The sequence below is a fragment of the Bos taurus genome, chromosome 18 (genome assembly GCF_002263795.3).
Source record: "Bos taurus isolate L1 Dominette 01449 registration number 42190680 breed Hereford chromosome 18, ARS-UCD2.0, whole genome shotgun sequence".
Lineage (NCBI taxonomy): Eukaryota > Metazoa > Chordata > Mammalia > Artiodactyla > Bovidae > Bos > Bos taurus.
In genome coordinates, this window is record NC_037345.1 from 64043564 (window position 1) to 64062521 (window position 18958).

At 52.8% G+C, this 18958-nt stretch overlaps 1 protein-coding gene across 1 annotated transcript; it reads right to left on the reverse strand.

Annotated features, from left to right (window-relative positions):
* Positions 1 to 5225: 5225 nt before the first annotated feature.
* On the reverse strand, positions 5226 to 17641 carry MGC157368 (uncharacterized LOC789809). The gene is made up of 7 exons (NM_001083801.3): positions 17473 to 17641; positions 15125 to 15214; positions 14285 to 14376; positions 12217 to 12322; positions 9869 to 9958; positions 7710 to 7801; positions 5226 to 5532 (listed from the first exon to the last, which is right to left on the reverse strand). The coding sequence occupies exons 2-7, from the start codon at positions 15195 to 15197 to the stop codon at positions 5350 to 5352; spliced, it is 636 nt and encodes a 211-aa protein (NP_001077270.1). The 5' UTR covers positions 15198 to 15214; positions 17473 to 17641; the 3' UTR covers positions 5226 to 5349.
* Between the last annotated feature and the right edge of the window lie 1317 nt (positions 17642 to 18958).

Consider the following 18958-nt stretch of genomic DNA (forward strand, 5'->3'; position numbering starts at 1 on the left):
TGTGCAGGTCATAAGAGTAAGTCAGTGGTTCTAAACTTGTGCTTAGAGTAAGAAGAGATGCCACACAGGTCGAAACACACGTATGTGTTAATAGCATGTGTCCTGGACTCAAACACAAAATATCTTTTAACGTTGGGCATCACGGGCACGGGAAGTTCAAGAGTTTCCCTCCTTTTGCTGATCATTCTCACACGTTCACCCGTGTGGATCGCAGTTTGCGGCTATTCAAGTCCGGGTCAGTCACCTTTCTTGGCCAGGGTGTGTGGCAGGTACTTTAGACTCCTGAGCCATCAGGTCTGTGTCGCAGCTGCTCCTCTTTGCATGAACCCGTCCTAGACAGTCCTAAGGATGGATGGAGTTATGTCAACATGCCCTTATTTACAGTCTGTGGGCTGGATGGTCATCATCTGCCCATGCTTGTCCTAAAGAATTTTTTTTGTGCCAGCTCCTGGAGTAGATAAACCAAAAAGTTGCTGTGAAAAGTGCAGTTTGAACAGAAAGGTGAACAGATATGTGTTTTTAATATATATATATATATATATAGTTTATGGAAATTTAAATCCTGTAAAGTATACTATAAAAATAGTAATATAGTCTTGGTATATGTGCAAAATTTGAAACAACCACCTTTAAAAACAGCTCTGGTGAGCCTGGGTGACTTCCCTATACGTTGGGGATCATTTTAGTTCCTATTTCATAGGATTCTGGTGAAGGTTACATGAGCTCATCTGTGGAAAGTGCTCAGCACCGGACCTGACAGATGGAAAGTGCCCGCGAAGTGTTAGAGTTTATCTAACACTATCAGTAACCACTTGGTTAATCTCTCCCAGGAGAGGGGGTGCCCTTTGGGGCAGGCACTGGCCACTCTGAGACTCAAAGTGCCCAGAGGACCGTGCAAGGAGCCAAGAGTCCCCAAGATGCACTGATAAGGTTTTTTCAGGAGACTGTGCTCCTTCACGTTCTCATAGCTGCAAGCCCACACCCTCGCTTTCTGGGGGCCACGGTAAGTGATAACCTAAGGGATCTAAACCAGTCCTGACGCAGACCCTTCAGTGACCACGGAAATGTTGTGTATCTGCAGCGTCCAGGGCGGTAGCCTCTGGCCACATTCGGCGGCTGAATCCTACCCTGAGCTGCCAAGAAACTCTGTTTTGAATTTTACTTAAGATTGATTTGTTTACATTGATTAGCTTCATGTGGTTACTTAGTGATTACTGTGTTGGAGAGCCAGAAAATTGTACCTAATTCCTTCTGAAATGCATCCCCCAGAGTGTCACTGACATTTGCGACCTGAACGTTCTTTGTTCAGGGGGTCTTCCTGGTCCACCGCACCGTGTTTAGAATGGTCTCTATCCACTAGAGTCTAGTGTGTTAGTTGCTCAGTCATCTCTGACTTCTTGCGACCCCGTGGACTGTAGCCCACCAGGCTCCTCTGTCCATGGGATTCTCCAGGCTAGGACCCTGGAGTGGGTTGCCATTTGCTTCTTCATCAGAGCCTAGTAGAGGGGCACCAATTTGGGACAACCTGAAATAGTGCCAACATTGCAGACAAGTTCCAGGAGGGGGCGCTGAAGTATCACCCCACATGAGAACTTCTGGTCTACCCAAAGATGTTGGCGGTGAAATGAAAGAAATCTCTATTCCCAGAGGTTCTCCATGGTTTTCATGTGCGTTTCAGTTATAGGTTTTTTCCACACTCAGAAAGTTTACTGTCTTTTCCAGCTTGAACTCTCTGGTGGAGCAGCAGGGAGGAGACCTGCCCGAAGCCCACCCCCACCCCCCATCCTCGGTGCATCGTCACAACTTCCCCGAGGTGTGGGTTTTGCCGTGACGATTAAGGGGTGAGCCCTCTGTGAAAGCTTCCCCACACTCAGGACTCCTGTGGGCTTCTCTGTGGCATGCAGGCTCTGAGGTCTCTGGACATTTGACTTACACAGAAAGTCTTTCCTCCTCATCTCTCACACTGATACCTGCATCCTCCCAGAGGCTCTTCTGATGCTTGAGAAGGGTCACCTGGCTGCTGAAGGCTCTCCCCCATTCCTGGCTTCCCTCCCAGGTGCCAGGCTGGGGAACCCTCTTGTGTTGTGACAGGTGGAAGCCCATGGACGTTGGGGATGTAGTCACAACTCTGCATTGAAGTAGACTGCACACATGGCCTGTTTTCCACCCTGCCTTCTTTCTATCCCCTTTGTGCTTTAAGTGTGCAATGCCCCCTTGTTCTGAATTTGCATTTGGCCATGGAACGTGCTCTCAGCAGAGGAGGCTGGCAAAATATGATCCAGCAGGAGGTTGAAAAGTGCTTGTGAAATGACATTTGTTTCTCCCCTGCACCTCTACCAGTGCCATGAGGATGAACCTGCCCAAGCCAGCCTGTTGGAGGAGAAAAGACATTGAGAGCAGGGCCAGGTCTCCCCAGTCCCCCAGGAGAGGCCAGCCTAGGAGAGCTGAGGACCAGTGTCCACCAGGCGCCGGAGGAGCTCAGAAATGGCACCACAGCCTCCTCCCTGACCTCATATGTCTTGTCCCTGAAGTTTGCCAACTAAAGGATGTTCCCCACCACACACCACCACCTACAGTTCACCCTGAAAGGAATTCAGAGTGAAGATCTGGGTGAGGCACTTATGTTCTGGGAGAAGTGGCAGAAAGAATCCTCTGAAAGCAAGTCCTTTGTCCGTTTCCTGTCTGCTCAATTATGTCCCGCCTCTAAAATAAACTAATCATAGGAATGAGATCACTAAGTAATTGAAATTAACTCCTGACTTATGAAGAATTGACACTTTTGAACTGTGGTGTTGGAGAAGAATCTTGAGAGCCCCTTGGACTGCAAGGAAATCAAACCAGTCCATCATAAAGGAAATCAATCCTGAATATTCATTGGAAGGACTGATGCTGAAGCTGAAACTCCAACACTTCGGCCACCTGATGAGAACAAACTCATTGGAAAAGACCCTGATGCTGGGAAAGATTGAAGGCAGGAGGAGAAGGGGACGACAGAGGATGAGATGGTTGGATGGCATCACCAACTCAATGGACATGAGTTTGAGTAAGCTCCGGGAGTTGGTGATGGACAGGGAAGCTTGGTGTGCTGCAGTCCATGGGGTCGCATGGAGTCGGACACGACTGAGCGACTGAACTGAACTAATATCCTCTCCTGAATGCCTTGTCTAACCTGTTGATACTTTTCCTGGATAAATAGAAACGTGACTAGCTCTCTTCCTCCAAAGTGCCCCTAAGCATCCAGAAGGCAGATTGAATGGGCAAGCTAACATCTGAAGAGACCTCAGCCAGTTCTGCATACAATGGAGAATGGTGTAGAACCCAACCTCCTGCCTTGACGATTCACAGAGATTCCTCCATTTTCCCAAAGGTCTGTATAATCAAAGCTATGGTTTTTCCAGTAGTCACGTACGAATGTGAGAGTTGGACCATAAAGAAGGCTGAGCACCGAAGAATTGATGCTTTCAAACTGCAGTGCTATAGAAGACTCTTTAGAATCCCTTGGACAGCAAGGAGATCAAACCAGTCAAGCTTAAAGGAAATAAACCCTGAATATTCATTGGAAGGACTGATGCTGAAGCTGAAGCTCCAATACTTTGGGCACCTGATGGGAAGAACTGACTTATTTGAAAAGACCATGATGCTGGGAAAGATTGAAGGCAGGAGGAGAAGGGGACAACAGAGGATGAGATGGTTGGATGGCATCACCAACTCAATGGGCATGAGTTTGAGCAAACCCTGGGAGACAGTGCAGAATAAGGAAGTCTGGTGTGCTGCAGTCCATGGGTCACAGAGTTGGACACCATTTAGCAACTGAAAAAACAAAAGGCTGAGAAGAATGTCTTGAGTTGGTCCCTGGACACAAGCCCACCATCTTCCCAGGTGTCATCTTTTCTGATAAAAGCACCTTTCCTATCTGCTGACACCTGCCTCTTGAATGATTGACTTATGAGTCCCAGGTGGCCAAACTTGGGCTCAGTTACACCTCAGATGCTCGATATGTTCAGGAGAAAATAATAGGACGCAAGAGCCTTAGATTCTTCCTTACTTAGAAAAGCACTAATCACATTAACTGAGATGTCCATGTATCATGACCAACATGAACCGTGTACTGAGTTATGTACTTCATTGCATGGACCCCCCTTTCCAAAATCACATGCAAACTGACCTCTCACCTACCTGTTTGGAGCAGCTCCTCACAGCTCTCCGAGAGACTGTCTCCTGGGCTATAGTCCCCACTAAACCCCCAGATAAAACAGAAACTCTCACATTGTGCATTTTCACCTCAGTGAACACCCTCTATGGATTTTGTGGTGGTGGTTGTTAACTGGCACTATTGTGGCTACAGATACGTGCTACACACATATTCCAAGTATTTCTGCAGCATCTGAAGAGTTATGTGAAGGGAATTGGAAGGTCTGAGTGTTGAAAGAGGCTCTTTGACTCACAGGTGTGTGGCCATCTGGGAATCTCCCTGTCTCCACCTCTGTGAGGCGGATACCATGATGGTTAAGGGCGTAGACTCTGGAGCCAGCCTGCCTGGGCTTGAATGTTGGCTTGGCTCCTTCTGATCTGTGTGGCCTGAAGCAAGTGACGTGGACTCTCTGTGTCTTGTTCTCTTATCTCAGAAAGAGGGATAATAGAACCAGCCACAGGTTGTGAAAATTAAGCAGCTCAAAATGTGTAAAGACATTAGCTCAGTGCCTAACACAGGGTCAGTGCTCAAAAACATTTATCCTGCTAAAAACGGAGGGGATCCTAGTCAATGGGAGAGAGATACAAAACTGAAGAATATATTTATTCACTCATGTGTTCATCACAACATGTGCTGGGGATAAATTAACATAATAGACTTGATCCGAGGTGGACACATTATCCATTCTCCTTTGCTATAATAACAGAAGCTATTAGATGACACGGGATTGTCCAGCTAAGGACTACAGTTCCCAGCATCCCTTGCATCTAGATGTCACCATGTGACCGTCTCTGGCCAATGAGCTGTGAGGAAAAGTGATCTGGGCTTCTTGTAGGAGTCGCCCTTTGAAGGACTGAAGCTTGTCTTCCCCTCTCATCCCCGCACTTGCCCCGAACCAGAATGTGGACTGGGTGTCGGGGTGAGCCCTCTCCAGCCACGTGGCACAGAGCTCCGAGGTCAAAGGACCCTGGCTGCCCAACTCCACGGAGCTGCACCGCCCCGGTCCTGGGAGTTTCACACACAGACCACAGCCTTGAGAGAGACAGCAAGTTGGGTTTATTGAAGCCGCTGTATTGGGGGATTTCACATCACGGTAGCCCAGCATGCATGATTCGGGGGCGCGCGGTCAGGAGCGGGAAGCGGGGGGCCCTCAGCGTTTAGGAAGCAGTGACGAAGCTGAGGCAGCACAGGGGGCACTCGCACACCTTGACCTCGCGGAACTCCAGCACAGGCAGGGGGACGAAGGTGCAATTCGGGTCCGATTTCGAACCGTCAGAAGGAACCTGGGGCTCAGGCTCAGGGTCATCGGGCTCCACGTAATAGGTGAAGCAGACGCTCGGCTGGAAGGAAAGAGAACAGAGACACAGGGAAAGAATGGTGGTGTCGCACTCTCAGGCCGTTCTGTGCAGTGTGAGTGTTTGGGGGGCCTCTTGTGCATTGCAGGATGTTAAACACCATCACTGCCCTCTACCCACCAGGTGCTAGTAGCTTGCTTCCTTTACTTGTAACAAAGAAGAAACGTGTCCCGACACTGAAGGTGTCCCCCGGGGGGTGAATTGCCTCTGGTTGAGAATCACTGCTTCGTCCCATCCTTACAGCGGTTAGGGAAAGGCAGGGACCGTCTGCCCCATACACGCCCATGGATACAAGATGTAGGGTTCTCATCTCATGAGCTGACGGTTGGTTCCGTGGTGGGCACAGGACCCAAAATGAACTGGTCAGAAAGCTCTCTTTCTAGAGTATTTGGTTCATCTCCAAGCATCTCCCCACTGATTTCTTATTAGTTAGTTGCATAGAGAAAAGAAAAATCAGTAAGTATTCCGTGGAGAAATGTGATAAACATCTTGACTGAGTGGATCTAAATTCAAGTGCATTTAGGACACGGCATCACTTAGGTGGTGCTCCAAAGATCATAGCTTACCCTGAATCTCATTAGGGGGATAGCATAAAAATCAAACAAGTGTAGAAATGAAACAAAACAGAAAAAGCAATCAATATTGTGCGAGGTGTGACTCGGATGTTCAAAATCGTCTGTCATAAGAGGCAAAGGAAGACTGAGGAGATTGTCTAGCTCAAAGAGAACTAAAGATATATTGTGTGCATGCTCAGTTGCTTCAGTTCTGTCCACCCCTTTGCGACCCCATGGGCTGTAGCCCCGCAGGCGCCTCTGTCCATGGGATTCTCCAGGCAAGAAGACTGGAGTGGGTTGCCATTTCCTCCTCCAGGGGATCTTCCCAGCCCAGGAACTGAACCCATGTCTCTTACATCTCCTGCACTGGCAGGCGGGTTCTTTACAACCAGTGCCACCTGGGAATCCCAGGTGGCACCAAGTGCAATAGCTGGCCCCAGTTTTCCCCCAGGTAGGAGGGAAAAGAACACCAGACTGCATGTAGTGAGTGAAGAAACCAAGAATATGGAGCAGGTGAGATGGAAGTGCATATCACGGTTAAGACCTCAAAGGTCACAACAGGCCCACAGTTATATAAGAGAATATTCTTCTTCTAAAGTGAAACACACGGAGGAATAGGAGCATATATACATAGTACATATATGAGAAACATGCAAATAGAAAAAAATGGTAACAACTGGCAAACTCGGATGATCTTTGTACTGTTTTTGTAAAATCTTTGATTACATTATTTCTTAACAAGATTTTCTAAAGAGTCCTCCCCGGGACTGCTGCAGGCACTAATAGGAAAGACATTCTCACAGGTGTCTGACCCTCTGCCTCCCCTGACCCCTCCCCACGGGCCCCCTGCTTCTCACCAGGGTCCCTCCAGCCTCCCGCTTTGCAGGTCAAGAAGCCCAGAGACAGAGCAGACACCTCACTGGCAAAGTGTGAGTCACGTGCCAGCCCAGGGCCAATCACCAGGAACGTTGGCACTGCCGGCTCTGATTGGTCAGGGGCGTACCTGGAGCTGGTCTGAGGATGGATCAGATCCATCCAAAGTGCGTGCAGACAGGTGGTCCCCAGAAAAGTCAAGGGGGTTAGTAGGAGAAGGAGGACTGGTACCCAGGTGGACAAGGCCACAGCTGCCTTTGCAGAAGGGACCGTTCCCTAATTCATTCCTTCATTTAATCAGCCCTAGAGTATACAGTGTCGGACACGGGTTACATCTGATCTAGACAGGGGATATGTCATTGCACAAGAGGAGGCTCTCACAAAACTACTCTAGTAGAGGAGACAAATGATTAAAAAGATAGCTGCCAGATATGCTCTCAGGTAGCAATAATAACGCTGAAGAAAATTCAGGAAGGCAAGAGGTCTGAGGGAAATGGGGCAAAAGTGAGCAAGGGAGGCTTCATGGAGGAGGTGATACTGGAAGTTGGAATTAGGAAAGAGAGGAGGCAGGAAAGAGGGCAGCACCCCAAAGAGGACGGGGGCACATCTTGGGGTGGGGGACAAGGGACACCCAGCCACCCAAGGGTCTCTCCTGGCCAGAGAGGATGGTGGAGGTGCCTGACCTCTCATAACCTAGGGGATCTCTGGTCAAAGGGAGGAAACAAGCAGGCTTACCATGGGACAGAACGGCAGGACATTGAAAGACAGTCTTCCCTTCATTCCTCTGGGCTTCTTTCGAGGCTCATCAGGGTTCTCAGAAAGCAGGGCTGGGGAAGGAGGAAAGAGGCATGAGGCAATCGTGCCCTCTGAGGCTTGAGAAACTCAGTAATAATAAGATCTCCATCAGGAAACCAGTGACAAAAACTAACGTGTTGAGTGCGTGCCCTGAGCCAGGCACTCTTGCATACATTATACTGTAATATCTGATTTGGTTATTATCTTCATCCAACTTTACGGATGAAGAAACTGAGGCCCAGAGAGGTTAGGACACTTGCAGGAGGTTGCACAGCAATGCCTGCAATCACACATTAAATTGCATCCAGGGAACAGACAGAATGTCAGTGACCGAAGGGGCTGGAGTCAGACAACAGGGGGCTGTGGAGATGTGACGCCCTGGGGTGCCCGTGTGCAGGAGGGGGGCACAGCTGATACACAGGTACCACTGAGGCATATCTCTCCAGAAAATACTTAGGTTTCCCCAAAGGTTTCCCCAAAGAAGGTTTCCCCAAGGAAGACAATACTTTGGCCACCTGATGAGAAGAACTACCTCATTGGAAAAGACCCTGATGCTGGGGGAGGCTGAAGGCAGGAGGAGAAGGGGACGACAGAGGATGAGATGGTTGGATGGCATCACCAACCCGATGGACATGAGTTTGAGCAAGCTCTGGGAGTTGGTGATGGACAGGGAGGCTTGGCGTGCTGCAGTCCATGGGGTCGCAGAGTCGGACACAACTGAGCGACTTAGCGCGCACAGCACAGACAGACGGCGCAATGCCAGGCAGCTGGAACACACACCGGGCGTCTTGTGGGGGAGGGTCCTCGAGATGGACAGGGGACACAGTGCTTAAGGTCAAAGACCCCCAGGCAAGACGGGCTCAGATCCCACCGTGAGCTGATGATTCGCACCTGTCACCCTTCAGATTTCCCACCTGCAACATGAGGTCATTGGTGTCACCATCTCACAGGGCTGTTGTGGAGTGTGGGTGACTGGACGCAGGGGAAGCACTGGGACCGGGCCTGGCACGACATGCCAGATGAGAATGAAGTGAAATAAGATGAAATAGGAAACGGAAGTGAGATACACAGTACACACTGCATATCAGACATAAATGCACAGTGCAGATACACGCACATCCTTGTCTGTCTGAGTGAGCGCAGAACATTCTGGAAGACTGGATGAGAAGCTGGGAAGCAGCTACCTCGGGCAAGAAAGTAGGTAGCTAAGGAAGGGGCTTGCATCTTATTTTGTATAATGGCTACATGTAGCTACAGATGTGTGGAAATAGAAGCAAAAACACGCATGGGACTGTGCCAGGATCAGCGGGCCAGTTTTCACGCTGGACTATCATCCAATAAGATCAAATGGCTGGGGGAAATGGGATAAAGGGTCCATGGAATTTCGATGAATTATGATGGCAATGTCTTGTGAATATAAAATTATTACAAAGTAAAAGTTTTTAAAAAAGGGAGTGTCACAGCAAACCCAAGAGCCCTCCCTCATGAGGCCAGACCACCAACAGGACCAGCAAGGAGCTCTGTGCTCAGTCACTAAATCGTGTCCGACTCTTTGGGACTCCATGGACTGTAGCCCGCCAGGCTCCTCTGTCCATGGGATTCTCTGGGCAAGAACACTGGAGCGGGTTGCCATTTCCTTCTGCAGGGGATCTTCCCCACCCAGGGAAACGTGTGACTCCTGCATTGGCAGGTGGGTTCTTTACCACGAGCGCCACCTGGGAAGCCCCCACCGCACTCCTTCCCACTGCTAAGTCCTTGGTTCAGGCCTCCATCGCGTCTCAGATGAATGACCCTACAGCCCCTTGACCTGGCAACTGAGTGGAGGGTCAGCTGGCCCATGCAGGTGGCCACATGATACAAAGCAGCCCAGACTGATTCCAGCTCCCAGGATGCAGCCCTGCGGGCTCTGAGCAGGGGAGTAATGTACCCACGGACACGGGGTGATGTTGGGGAGGTTCCATTCCAGGCGCCCCTCAGGGCCCTCCCTCCTTAAGAGGAGCCAGCAGCAGACATGCGAGGTTGGGGCCAGTCTTCAGGGTCCATGCTTCCCCATCAGCCTGGAGACCTCCCCACTCCCCCCTGCCCCATGTGGGTCTCACCTCCTTTCTCCGGAGGCCTGGTCTGCACCTCCTCAGTCTCCTGGCCCTCGATGGTGCTCAGAGGCAGCATCATGGCACCACAGGTGCTCCCTGCGGACAGGACACAGAGCAGTTAGTGCCTGGGCGGTGGAGCCGGGGGGCCCGGGTGTGGCTCTCAGAGCTCGGGTGGACTCAGACAGCTCCATCCCCTCCCACGTCTCCGGGTCCCCAGCATCCAAGGGGACGTGCTGGCAACGGCTCCTGCTGGTTTCCTCCAAGGCCCAGGGTGTGATCTGGGGAGAGCGGTTGTCATGGCGCCTGGCAAGGACAAGGGCAGGGCTCGTGGTACCTGGGGCTCACCCCCCTTTAAAACTAGAACAACTGTGACACGAAGTGCTGGGACCAGGAAGCTGCAGCTCGGCTAACTGGGTATCCAAAGGGCCTCTGGAGTCTGGCATACAGCAGGCACTCAGTAAGTGCGCCTCAAGGTCAGCATTACCATCACCATGTTTCAGCTCCGTCCCAGGGCTCCCAGGCAGCCTGCCCAAGGGGTTCAGACAGGTCCTCCCCTCCTGTCCTGGGCCCCTCCAGGTACAGGAGGCATCAGTCCCGCCCTCAAGAGCGGGGTGAGGGGAGGGGCTGGGCCCCAGACCCGCCAGCACAGCCCTGGGGCGGGGCCAGCCCTGCAGGGAGGGGGCTGGGCACAGGCTGACCCTAGCCCTTCCTGGGCAGAGCCCTGGTCAGTGTGTCTGGGGACTGTGGATTAGATGGATTCCAGCCTGTCAGTCACTAGCAGGGAGATCTCAAGGATGAAGTTTGCCAGATTTCCCAAAATGATATTACAACAAATTCAGAGCAAACCGAGACCTGAATTTCAGACACAGAAATCAGTTTTTACTGTAAGTCATATTGAAACACCATACAGGTCAGGTCTACATAAAAACTCATTTTTAAATTTATTTTGCTAAATGATGTTTAAGTATAGGCAAGCCCCATGAAATATTTGGAACATACTTATACTAAAAGGGAATTCACTATTTGTCTTAAATTCAAATTGAAGTAAGCATCCTGTATTTTACCTGGCAAGCCCCGATTCAGGGGTTTTTTAACCTCTTGTGCTGTCAGCTTTCCCGTCCATGAAAATGAGGAAGATAAATGATTAAACATGAGGATTAAATATGATTAAATACACACACACTCAGAACATACTATCTGGTAACTTAGAGTCAAACCTCTTCTTCGAAGCCTTCGTAAGATGCTTAAGACCCATCAGAGATCCTGACACATAATCGTGCAGATACAAGTGCGTCAAATAGCGGGAACACGTGGCCAGATATACTAACACACACAATTGTTACAACACACACAACTGTTGATCACTGTGGAAAGCAGGGCTTACCGACACAAACACACCCGCAGACACACTGCAAGGAAACCCAGAGACCCCCATGACCCCCATGACTCAGGTGGGCAGGCCTGCTTCTCAGAACTGAAGGACGGGCCTCACAGGCAGTCCTGGTCATGCACACCCCCGCGCCCCCCCCCCCCCCACACACACAACTGCAGACGCATCAGCTGAAATTATCAATACACCTCACCCTCGCCAGTACACTTTCCCTCTGGGGGAGCCCCAGGCCCACCCTCAGCCTCCCCCGGCCCCTCCCCCAGAGGCTGCCCCTCAAAACCGCGCGCCCCAAACGTGCTCCCAGCCCCCACCCGCAGCCACGCAGGCGCACAGAACCACTGGAGGCGCAAAAGCTGTTTTCCACGCGCACTTCTCATCTGTGAACCTTGCTCTGCGCCCTTAGTGAACCCCAAACTCACCCAGAGGGTCTCCCCGGCTCCCCACTCATCACACCGCCCTCTGGACTTCCCTCGAGTCATGTTCCTATCTTCTGTGTGGCCAGTTCCTTACCTGAGCCCGATACCGACTGCCCTCTCTGGTGTGCAGAGCAAACCTGTGCCTCCCGCCTCCTCCCAGCAAACTGCGAAGTCCCGGGTCCGCCCCTCCCGCGCCCCAAAACCTGGGGACCAGGACGCGGGCTCCCCCCGCCTGCCCTGGAGGGGACCCCCGCCTCCGGACACCCCAGCCTCCTGTGTCCCCTCCAGGCTCCCCTCCTCCCTCGGACTCGAGCCGCCCCGCGGCTCACGAGGGTCTGAGGACGCCCCCCGCCCTCAGGGGAGCCGGGGTTCCTGCAGGGCCCGCACCGCGCGCGCCCCGGCGTCTCGGGGCCCCCAGGCAGCAGCCCAGAGCGCGCCCGCACCTCCTCCCGGGGCGCTCCCGCGCTCCCCGCGGGACCCCGCAGCGCCCTCCCGCGCCCCTCGCCCTGCTGGCGCAGAGCCCTCGGAGCTGCGGCCGCGGAACTGACCTCCGGCCCCGGGCTCGGTCTGGGCGTCCGGGCTGGAGCGCGCCGGCTTGCTCACCGCGTGTCCTGGCGGCGCGGGCAGGGCTGGCTCCGAAGAAGTCCAGGGCACCTGCGGGTGAACTCGCAGGAATGAAGAGCGCCGAGCGGCTCCGTGACAGGCACAATCCTGCACCCCCAGCCTTGGTCCCCCCAACACGAGCAGGAGGTCAACAGGGTGCCTGCCGCCAGCACGGCGTGTTCGCTTCACTTCTAGGGTTGTGGGGAGGGTCCCAGGCCTCGTCCTCCTCACTGCTTAGAGAAACTGATACAGAGGTGGCCCTGGGCGGCTTTGAGGCGGAGGAGACTCAGCAGTGCAGGCAGCAAGGGAAAGGAGTGGTTTTAAACGCCTTTCTTGAATATAAGGCAACACCCACCCCACACACCTAGAAACACGTGTGTGTAGCATATGCACTGGACCCAAACACAAAATACCTTTTACACCCGGCTTCACACTCACAGTAGTTCAAGATTTCCCTCCTTTTTCTAACCATTTTCACACCTTCACTGGCATTAATTTCAGTTTGCATCTATTCCAAGCAAGATCGGTCACTTTGGCGGTCAAAGGTGTCATGGCAAATTGCCTAGTCTTCCTGAAGCATCCACTCTGTGTCAGAACCACTGGACTTGGCATGAAGGCATCGCAGACTCTCCCTAAGACGTGGGTGTAGTGTGTCAACAAGCTCTTATTTACTCAACAGGCCATGGACTGGGTGGCCTTAATCGGCTCCCCCTTGACCTAGAGAATCTTCTGTGCCAGTTCCTGGAGTACACAATGCCAAGGTGCTCTCTGGTGAACGGGCAGTTAGGGCAGCAATGTGAAAGGGTACACTTTGTGGATTTTCTTTAAAAATAAGAAATACTTTATGAAGATACGAATCCTGAGAATTGAGAGTCTGATATGAAAGGAGCCATTGGGTCTTCACTATGTACAAACTTGAAATAACCTTTAAAAACAGCACTCAGGACACAGGTGTCTCTCCTGTATTAGGGATCATATTAATCCGTGTTTCATAGGACTCGGTGTGGTTACATGAGCTCATCTATGTAAAGTGCTCACACCACGCCTGACAGGTCGAAGCTGCCCAGGAAATACTTTGTAAACCTGTGACTCTCGTGTTCTTTTCTAATAAGATTTTCTAATGCTGGCCAGGATTGCTGCAGGCACTAACAGGAAGACCTTCTCGCAGGCATCTGACGCAGGGCCTCCCCTGACCTCTCCCCATGGCCCCCCTGGTTCTCACCAGGGTCCCTCCAGCCTCCCCTCCTGCCTGTTAAGAAGCCCAGAGACAAAGCAGACGTCTCACTGGCCAAGTGCGAGTCATGTGCCAGACCAGGATCAATCACTGGGAACCTTGGCACTGCCGGCTCTGATTGGTCAGGGGACCAATCCTCAGCTGGTCTGAGGATGGGATCAGAGCCATCCAAAGTGCGTGCAGACAGGTGGTCCCCCCAGAAAAGTCAAGGGGGTTAGTAGGAGAAGGAGGACTGGTACCCAGGTACCCAGGACAAGGCCACAGCTGCCTTGGCAGGAGGGACCGTTCCCTAATTCATTCCTTCATTTAATCAGCCCGAGGGTATACAGTGCCGGACGCTGGTTACATCTGTGCTAGGCACGGAATGAGTCATTGAAAAACAGAGGAGGGCCCTGCCCTCACAGAACTACTCTGGTAGGGGAGACAGATGATGAACACACAGACAGAAGGTATGCTGTCAAGTAGCAATAACTACTGTGAAAAAAAGTTCAGTGAGGCAGTGAATTGGCGAGAAACGGAATGAATGTGAGCAAGGGAGGCTTCATGGAGGAGGTGACACAGGAACAGAGGTTGGAATTAGCAAAGAGAAGGAGGCAGAAAGGCGGGCAAAATCTTCAAGGAAGACTAGCCCCCACAGGATGGGGCCACGTCCGGGACAAGGCAGCGGCAAGGGGCACCCGGGCACCCAAGGGTCTCTGGTGGGCAGAGAGGGTGGCCAATCCACATGATCACTCAGCCCAGGGGCCTCCGGTGAAAAGGGAGGGAGCAAGCAGGCTTACCACGGGGCAGAACGGCAGGACTCTGAAGGACACCGTTCCCTTCATTCTCTTGGACTTCTTTCGTGGAACATCAGCCTTCACAGAAAGCAGGACTGAGGGAAGAGGAGAGTCATGAAACCATCTGACCCTGAGACTTGAGAAACTCGGTAATAACAGTCTTCATCACAAAACCGGTAACAGGAGCTAATACGTTGAAGTATGTTCCAGACATGCTTTTAAGTATTATACACGTATTTGTTTATGTGGTTCTTCATAATAACTCTCTCTTCATAATAACTCTCAAGAATACTGAAGTGCGTTGCCATTTCCTTCTCCAGGGGATCTTCCCGACCCAGGGATCAAACCCTGGTCTGCCATGTTGAGGGCGGACTCTTTACTGACTGATCCACCAGGGAAATCAATAACTCTCTGAGATGGGTATCATCATCAACCCACTTTAGAGATGAGCGAACTGAGGTACAGAGAGGTAGGGACACTTGTTGGAGGTCACCCAGGAATGAGTGAAACCTGCATTCAATTGTATCCCAAAGGCCCCCAGGGAACAGACAGGAAGTGTGAGGGAGGGGAAGGGCTGGGGTAAGAAAACAGGGGTGTCCAGGCCACAAAAAGGGGCCCAAACGGGCTCAGCTCCAAGGAGCTCCCTGCAGGCTCTGAGCGGGGCCGTGACGGGACCCGCTGACGGGAGGTGATGTCAGGGAGGCCGCATCCTGGGTGTCCCTGCCCAGAAGAGCCAGTGGAGACATTTGGTGATGGGGCCAGTCTTCAGGGTCCATGCTTCCCCATCGCCTGGACACCTCCCCACTCCCCCCTGCCACAGTTTCCGCCCCACACGGGTCTCACCTCCTTTCTCCGGAGGCCTGGTCTGCACCTCCTCGGTCTCCTGGCCCTCGATGGTGCTCAGAGGCAGCATCATGGCACCACAGGTGCTCCCTGCGGACAGGACACACAGCAGTTAGTGCCTGGGCGGTGGAGCCGGGGGGGCCCGGGTGTGGCTCTCAGAGCTCGGGTGGACTCAGACGCTCCATCCCCTCCCACGTCTCCGGGTCCCCAGCATCCAAGGGGACGTGCTGGCAACGGCTCCTGCTGGTTTCCTCCAAGGCCCAGGGTGTGATCTGGGGAGAGCGGTTGTCATGGCGCCTGACAAGGACAAGGGCAGGGCTCGTGGTACCTGGGGCTCACCCCCTTTAAAACTAGAACAACTGTGACACGAAGTGCTGGGACCAGGAAGCTGCAGCTCGGCTAACTGGGTATCCAAAGGGCCTCTGGAGTCTGGCATACAGCAGGCACTCAGTAAGTGCGCCTCAAGGTCAGCATTACCATCACCATGTTTCAGCTCCGTCCCAGGGCTCCCAGGCAGCCTGCCCAAGGGGTTCAGACAGGCCCTCCCCTCCTGTCCTGGGCCCCTCCAGGTACAGGAGGCTTTAGTCCCGCCCTCAGGACCAGGGTGAGGGGATGGGGCTGGGCCCCAGACCCGCCAGCACAGCCCTGGGGCGGGGCCAGCCCTGCAGGGAGGGGGCTCCTCACCAGCCCCAGCATCACCCTGGGCAGGACGTGGGCCAGTGTGTCTGAGGGTGAGAACTGGGGGCTTTCACTCCTACAGTCACTAGCTGGGGGATCTCAAGATTTAACAACAGCAGCAAGAAAAACACAGAACCCTGAGATTTGCGTTTTAGACTCACAGATCATTTTTTTTTTTTAGTATAAGCCATATCCAAACACTATATGGGCATGTCTACTAAAAACTAAGTTTTTATTTATTTGGCTAAATCATGTTTAAGTATATGCAAGTCCCACGGTATATTTGGAGTGTACTTATACCAAAAGATAATTCATTATTTATCTGACATTCATGTTTAAACATGTGCACTGCATTCTACCTGCAGCTCCTGATTCAGGGGTTATTTAACCTCTTGGGCTGTCAGCTTTCCCCTCATGAAAATGAGGACTATAAATGATTAAACATGAAAATTAAATGCAATTAACTACACACACATACTCAGAACACTCTGGTAACTTAGAGTCAAACCTCTTCCTTTAACCCTTTTTAAGAATCCTTTGACCCACCACAGACCCTCACACATTAATCGTGCAAATACAAGGTGCGTCAAACAGTGGGAACACTCGACCAGTTAACACAAACACAGGATCGTTAGTAACGCACACTTTGAGATGCAGACTGCGGGAACCAGGGCCTAAGGACACAAACACACCTGCAGACGAGCCCAGGGAAATTCAGAGACCCCACCACGCTGCTGCTCAGTGCTGAGCACACTCCTCACAGGCAGTCCTGCTCACACACTCACACACACATACCCACACACACACCCTCCAGACAGGCACAGAGGCAGACCCACAGGCTGGAGCGACCCCCCCACCCTCCCCAGCACACTTTCCCTCTGGGGGACCCCAGGCCCACCCTCAGCCTCGCCCGGCCCCTCCCCCAGAGGCTGCCCCTCAAAACCGCGCGCCCCAAACGTGCTCCCAGCCCCCACCCGCAGCCACGCAGGCGCACAGAACCACTGGAGGCGCAAAAGCTGTTTTCCACGCGCACTCCTCATCTGCGAGCCTCTGATGCGTCTCAGCGCACCTGCAAACACGTCCAGAGGGTCGCCCCTGCTCCCTACCCCTCAAAGTAACCCCCGCACTCCCCAGAACAGCCCCATGGCATCACTTCCCGTGTTCTGCTTCGCCCATTTGCTCGCTGACCCCTGACACCCCGCTGGCTTCCCAGGTTGGGAGCAGCCCCCGGACCTCCGCCTCCCCCATCAAACCGCAAAGTCCCCGGGTCCGCCTCTCCCGCCCCCAAAACCTGGGGACCCGGCCCCGGCCCCCCCGCCCGGCCTGTCCTGCAGGGGGTCCCCGCCATCCCCGCCTCCGGACACCCTACTCCGGGAGGGGGGCACTCCTCTGTCCCCTCCATGATTCGCTCCTCCCAGTGGCCTCAGAAATCCTGGGGCCCGGAGTTGCCCAGGGGCTCAGAGGATTCGAGGGTCTCGATCGCCCTCAGGGGAGACTCGGGTTCCTGCAGGGCCCCCACCACGCGGGCCCCGGGGTCTCGGGGCCCCCAGGCGGCAGCCCCCGCTCCCGCACCTCCTCCCGGGGCGCCCCCGCCCTCCTCGCGGGGACCCCCGGCCCGCGCCCCCGCCCTGCGGGCACAGACCCCGCGGAGCGGCGGCCGCGGGACTGACCTCGGGACCGCTTCGGTCTGGGCGGCTGGGCAGGGCAGGCGGGCTGGCTCCGCGCGCGTCCTTGGCGCCTGAGCAGAGCCGGCTCCGGAGGCGCTCGGGGACGCGGTGGACAAACGCGCGCGAACGAACAGCGCTGAGCGGCTCGGCGTCACGCACAAGCCCCAAGCCCGCCCCCAAGGCCGAGTCAGGTGGTTCAAACCGCCTCTGACACCAGCACAGGCGTCAGAGGTTCGCGGCAACTTGGTTATTAGCGGGGAGGGTCGGGGGCCTCTGTGTCTCAGTTCGGTAGTGAAACCGACATAGGAGGTCGTGATGGGCAGGTCTTAAGGGGACGAGAATGACCTTGTGCAGGTCATAAGAGTAAGTCAGTTAAGTCACTCAGTCGTCTCCAACGCTTTGAGACCCCGTGCACTGCAGCACGCCAGGCCTCCCTATCCATCACCAACTCCTGGAACTTGCTCAAACCCATGTCCATCAAGTCGGTGATGCCATCCAATCATCTCATCCTCTGTCGCTCCCTTCTCCTCCTGCCTTCAATCTTTCCCAGCACCTTTCCAATGAGCCGGCTCTTTGCATCAGGTGGCCAAAGTATTGGAGCTTCAGCTTCAACATCAGTCCTTCCAATGAATATTCAGGGCTGATCTCCTTCAGGATGAACTAGTTGGATCTCCTTGCAGTCCAAGGGACTCTCAAGAGTCTTCTCTAACACCGCAGTTCAAAAGCATCAATTCTTCGGTGCTCAGCTTTCTTTATAGTCCAACTCTCACATCCATACATGACTACTGGAAAAGCCATAACTTTGACTAAATGGACCTTTGTCGGCAAAGTAATGTCTCTGCTTTAGTATGCTGTCTACGTTGGTCATAGCTTTTCATTCAAGGAGTAAGCATCTTTTAATTTCATGGCTGCAGTCACCATCTGCAGTGATTTTAGAGCCCAAGAAAGCAAAGTCTGTCACTGTTTCCACTGTTTCCCCATCTATTTGCATGAAGTGATCGGACTGGATGCCATGATCTTAGTTTTCTGAATGTTGAGTTTTAAGCCAACTTCTTCACTCTCTTCTTCCACTTTTATCAAGAGGCTCTGTACTTCCTCTTCGCTTTCTGCCATAAGGATGGTGTTATCCGCATATCTGAGGTTACTGATATTTCTCCCAGCAATCTTGATTTCAGCTTGTGCTTCATCCAGCCTGGCATTTCACATGATATACTCTGCATATAAGTTAATGAAGCAGAGTGGCAATATACAGCCTTGACGTACTTCTTTCCCAGTTTTGAACCAGTTCGTTTTCCCATATCTGATTCTGTTGCTCCTTGACCTGCATACAGATTTCTCAGGAGGCATGTCAGGTGGTCTGGTATTCCCATCTCTTGAAGAATTTTCCACAGTTTGTTGTGATCCACACAGTCAAAGGCTTTAGCCTAGTCAATGAAGCAGAAGTTGATATTTTTCTGGAATTCTCTTGCTTTTTTTATGATCCAACAGA

Coding starts and splice junctions, on each gene's coding strand:
- MGC157368 (NM_001083801.3), bottom strand. CDS start 15,197: ATGATGCTGCCTCTGAGCACCATCGAGGGCCAGGAGACCGAGGAGGTG. Junction 14,377..15,124: donor CAGGCCTCCGGAGAAAGGAG/GTGAGACCCGTG, acceptor CTCTTCCCTCAG/TCCTGCTTTCTGTGAAGGCT. Junction 9,959..12,216: donor GACCGAGCCCGGGGCCGGAG/GTCAGTTCCGCG, acceptor TCCTGTCCGCAG/GGAGCACCTGTGGTGCCATG.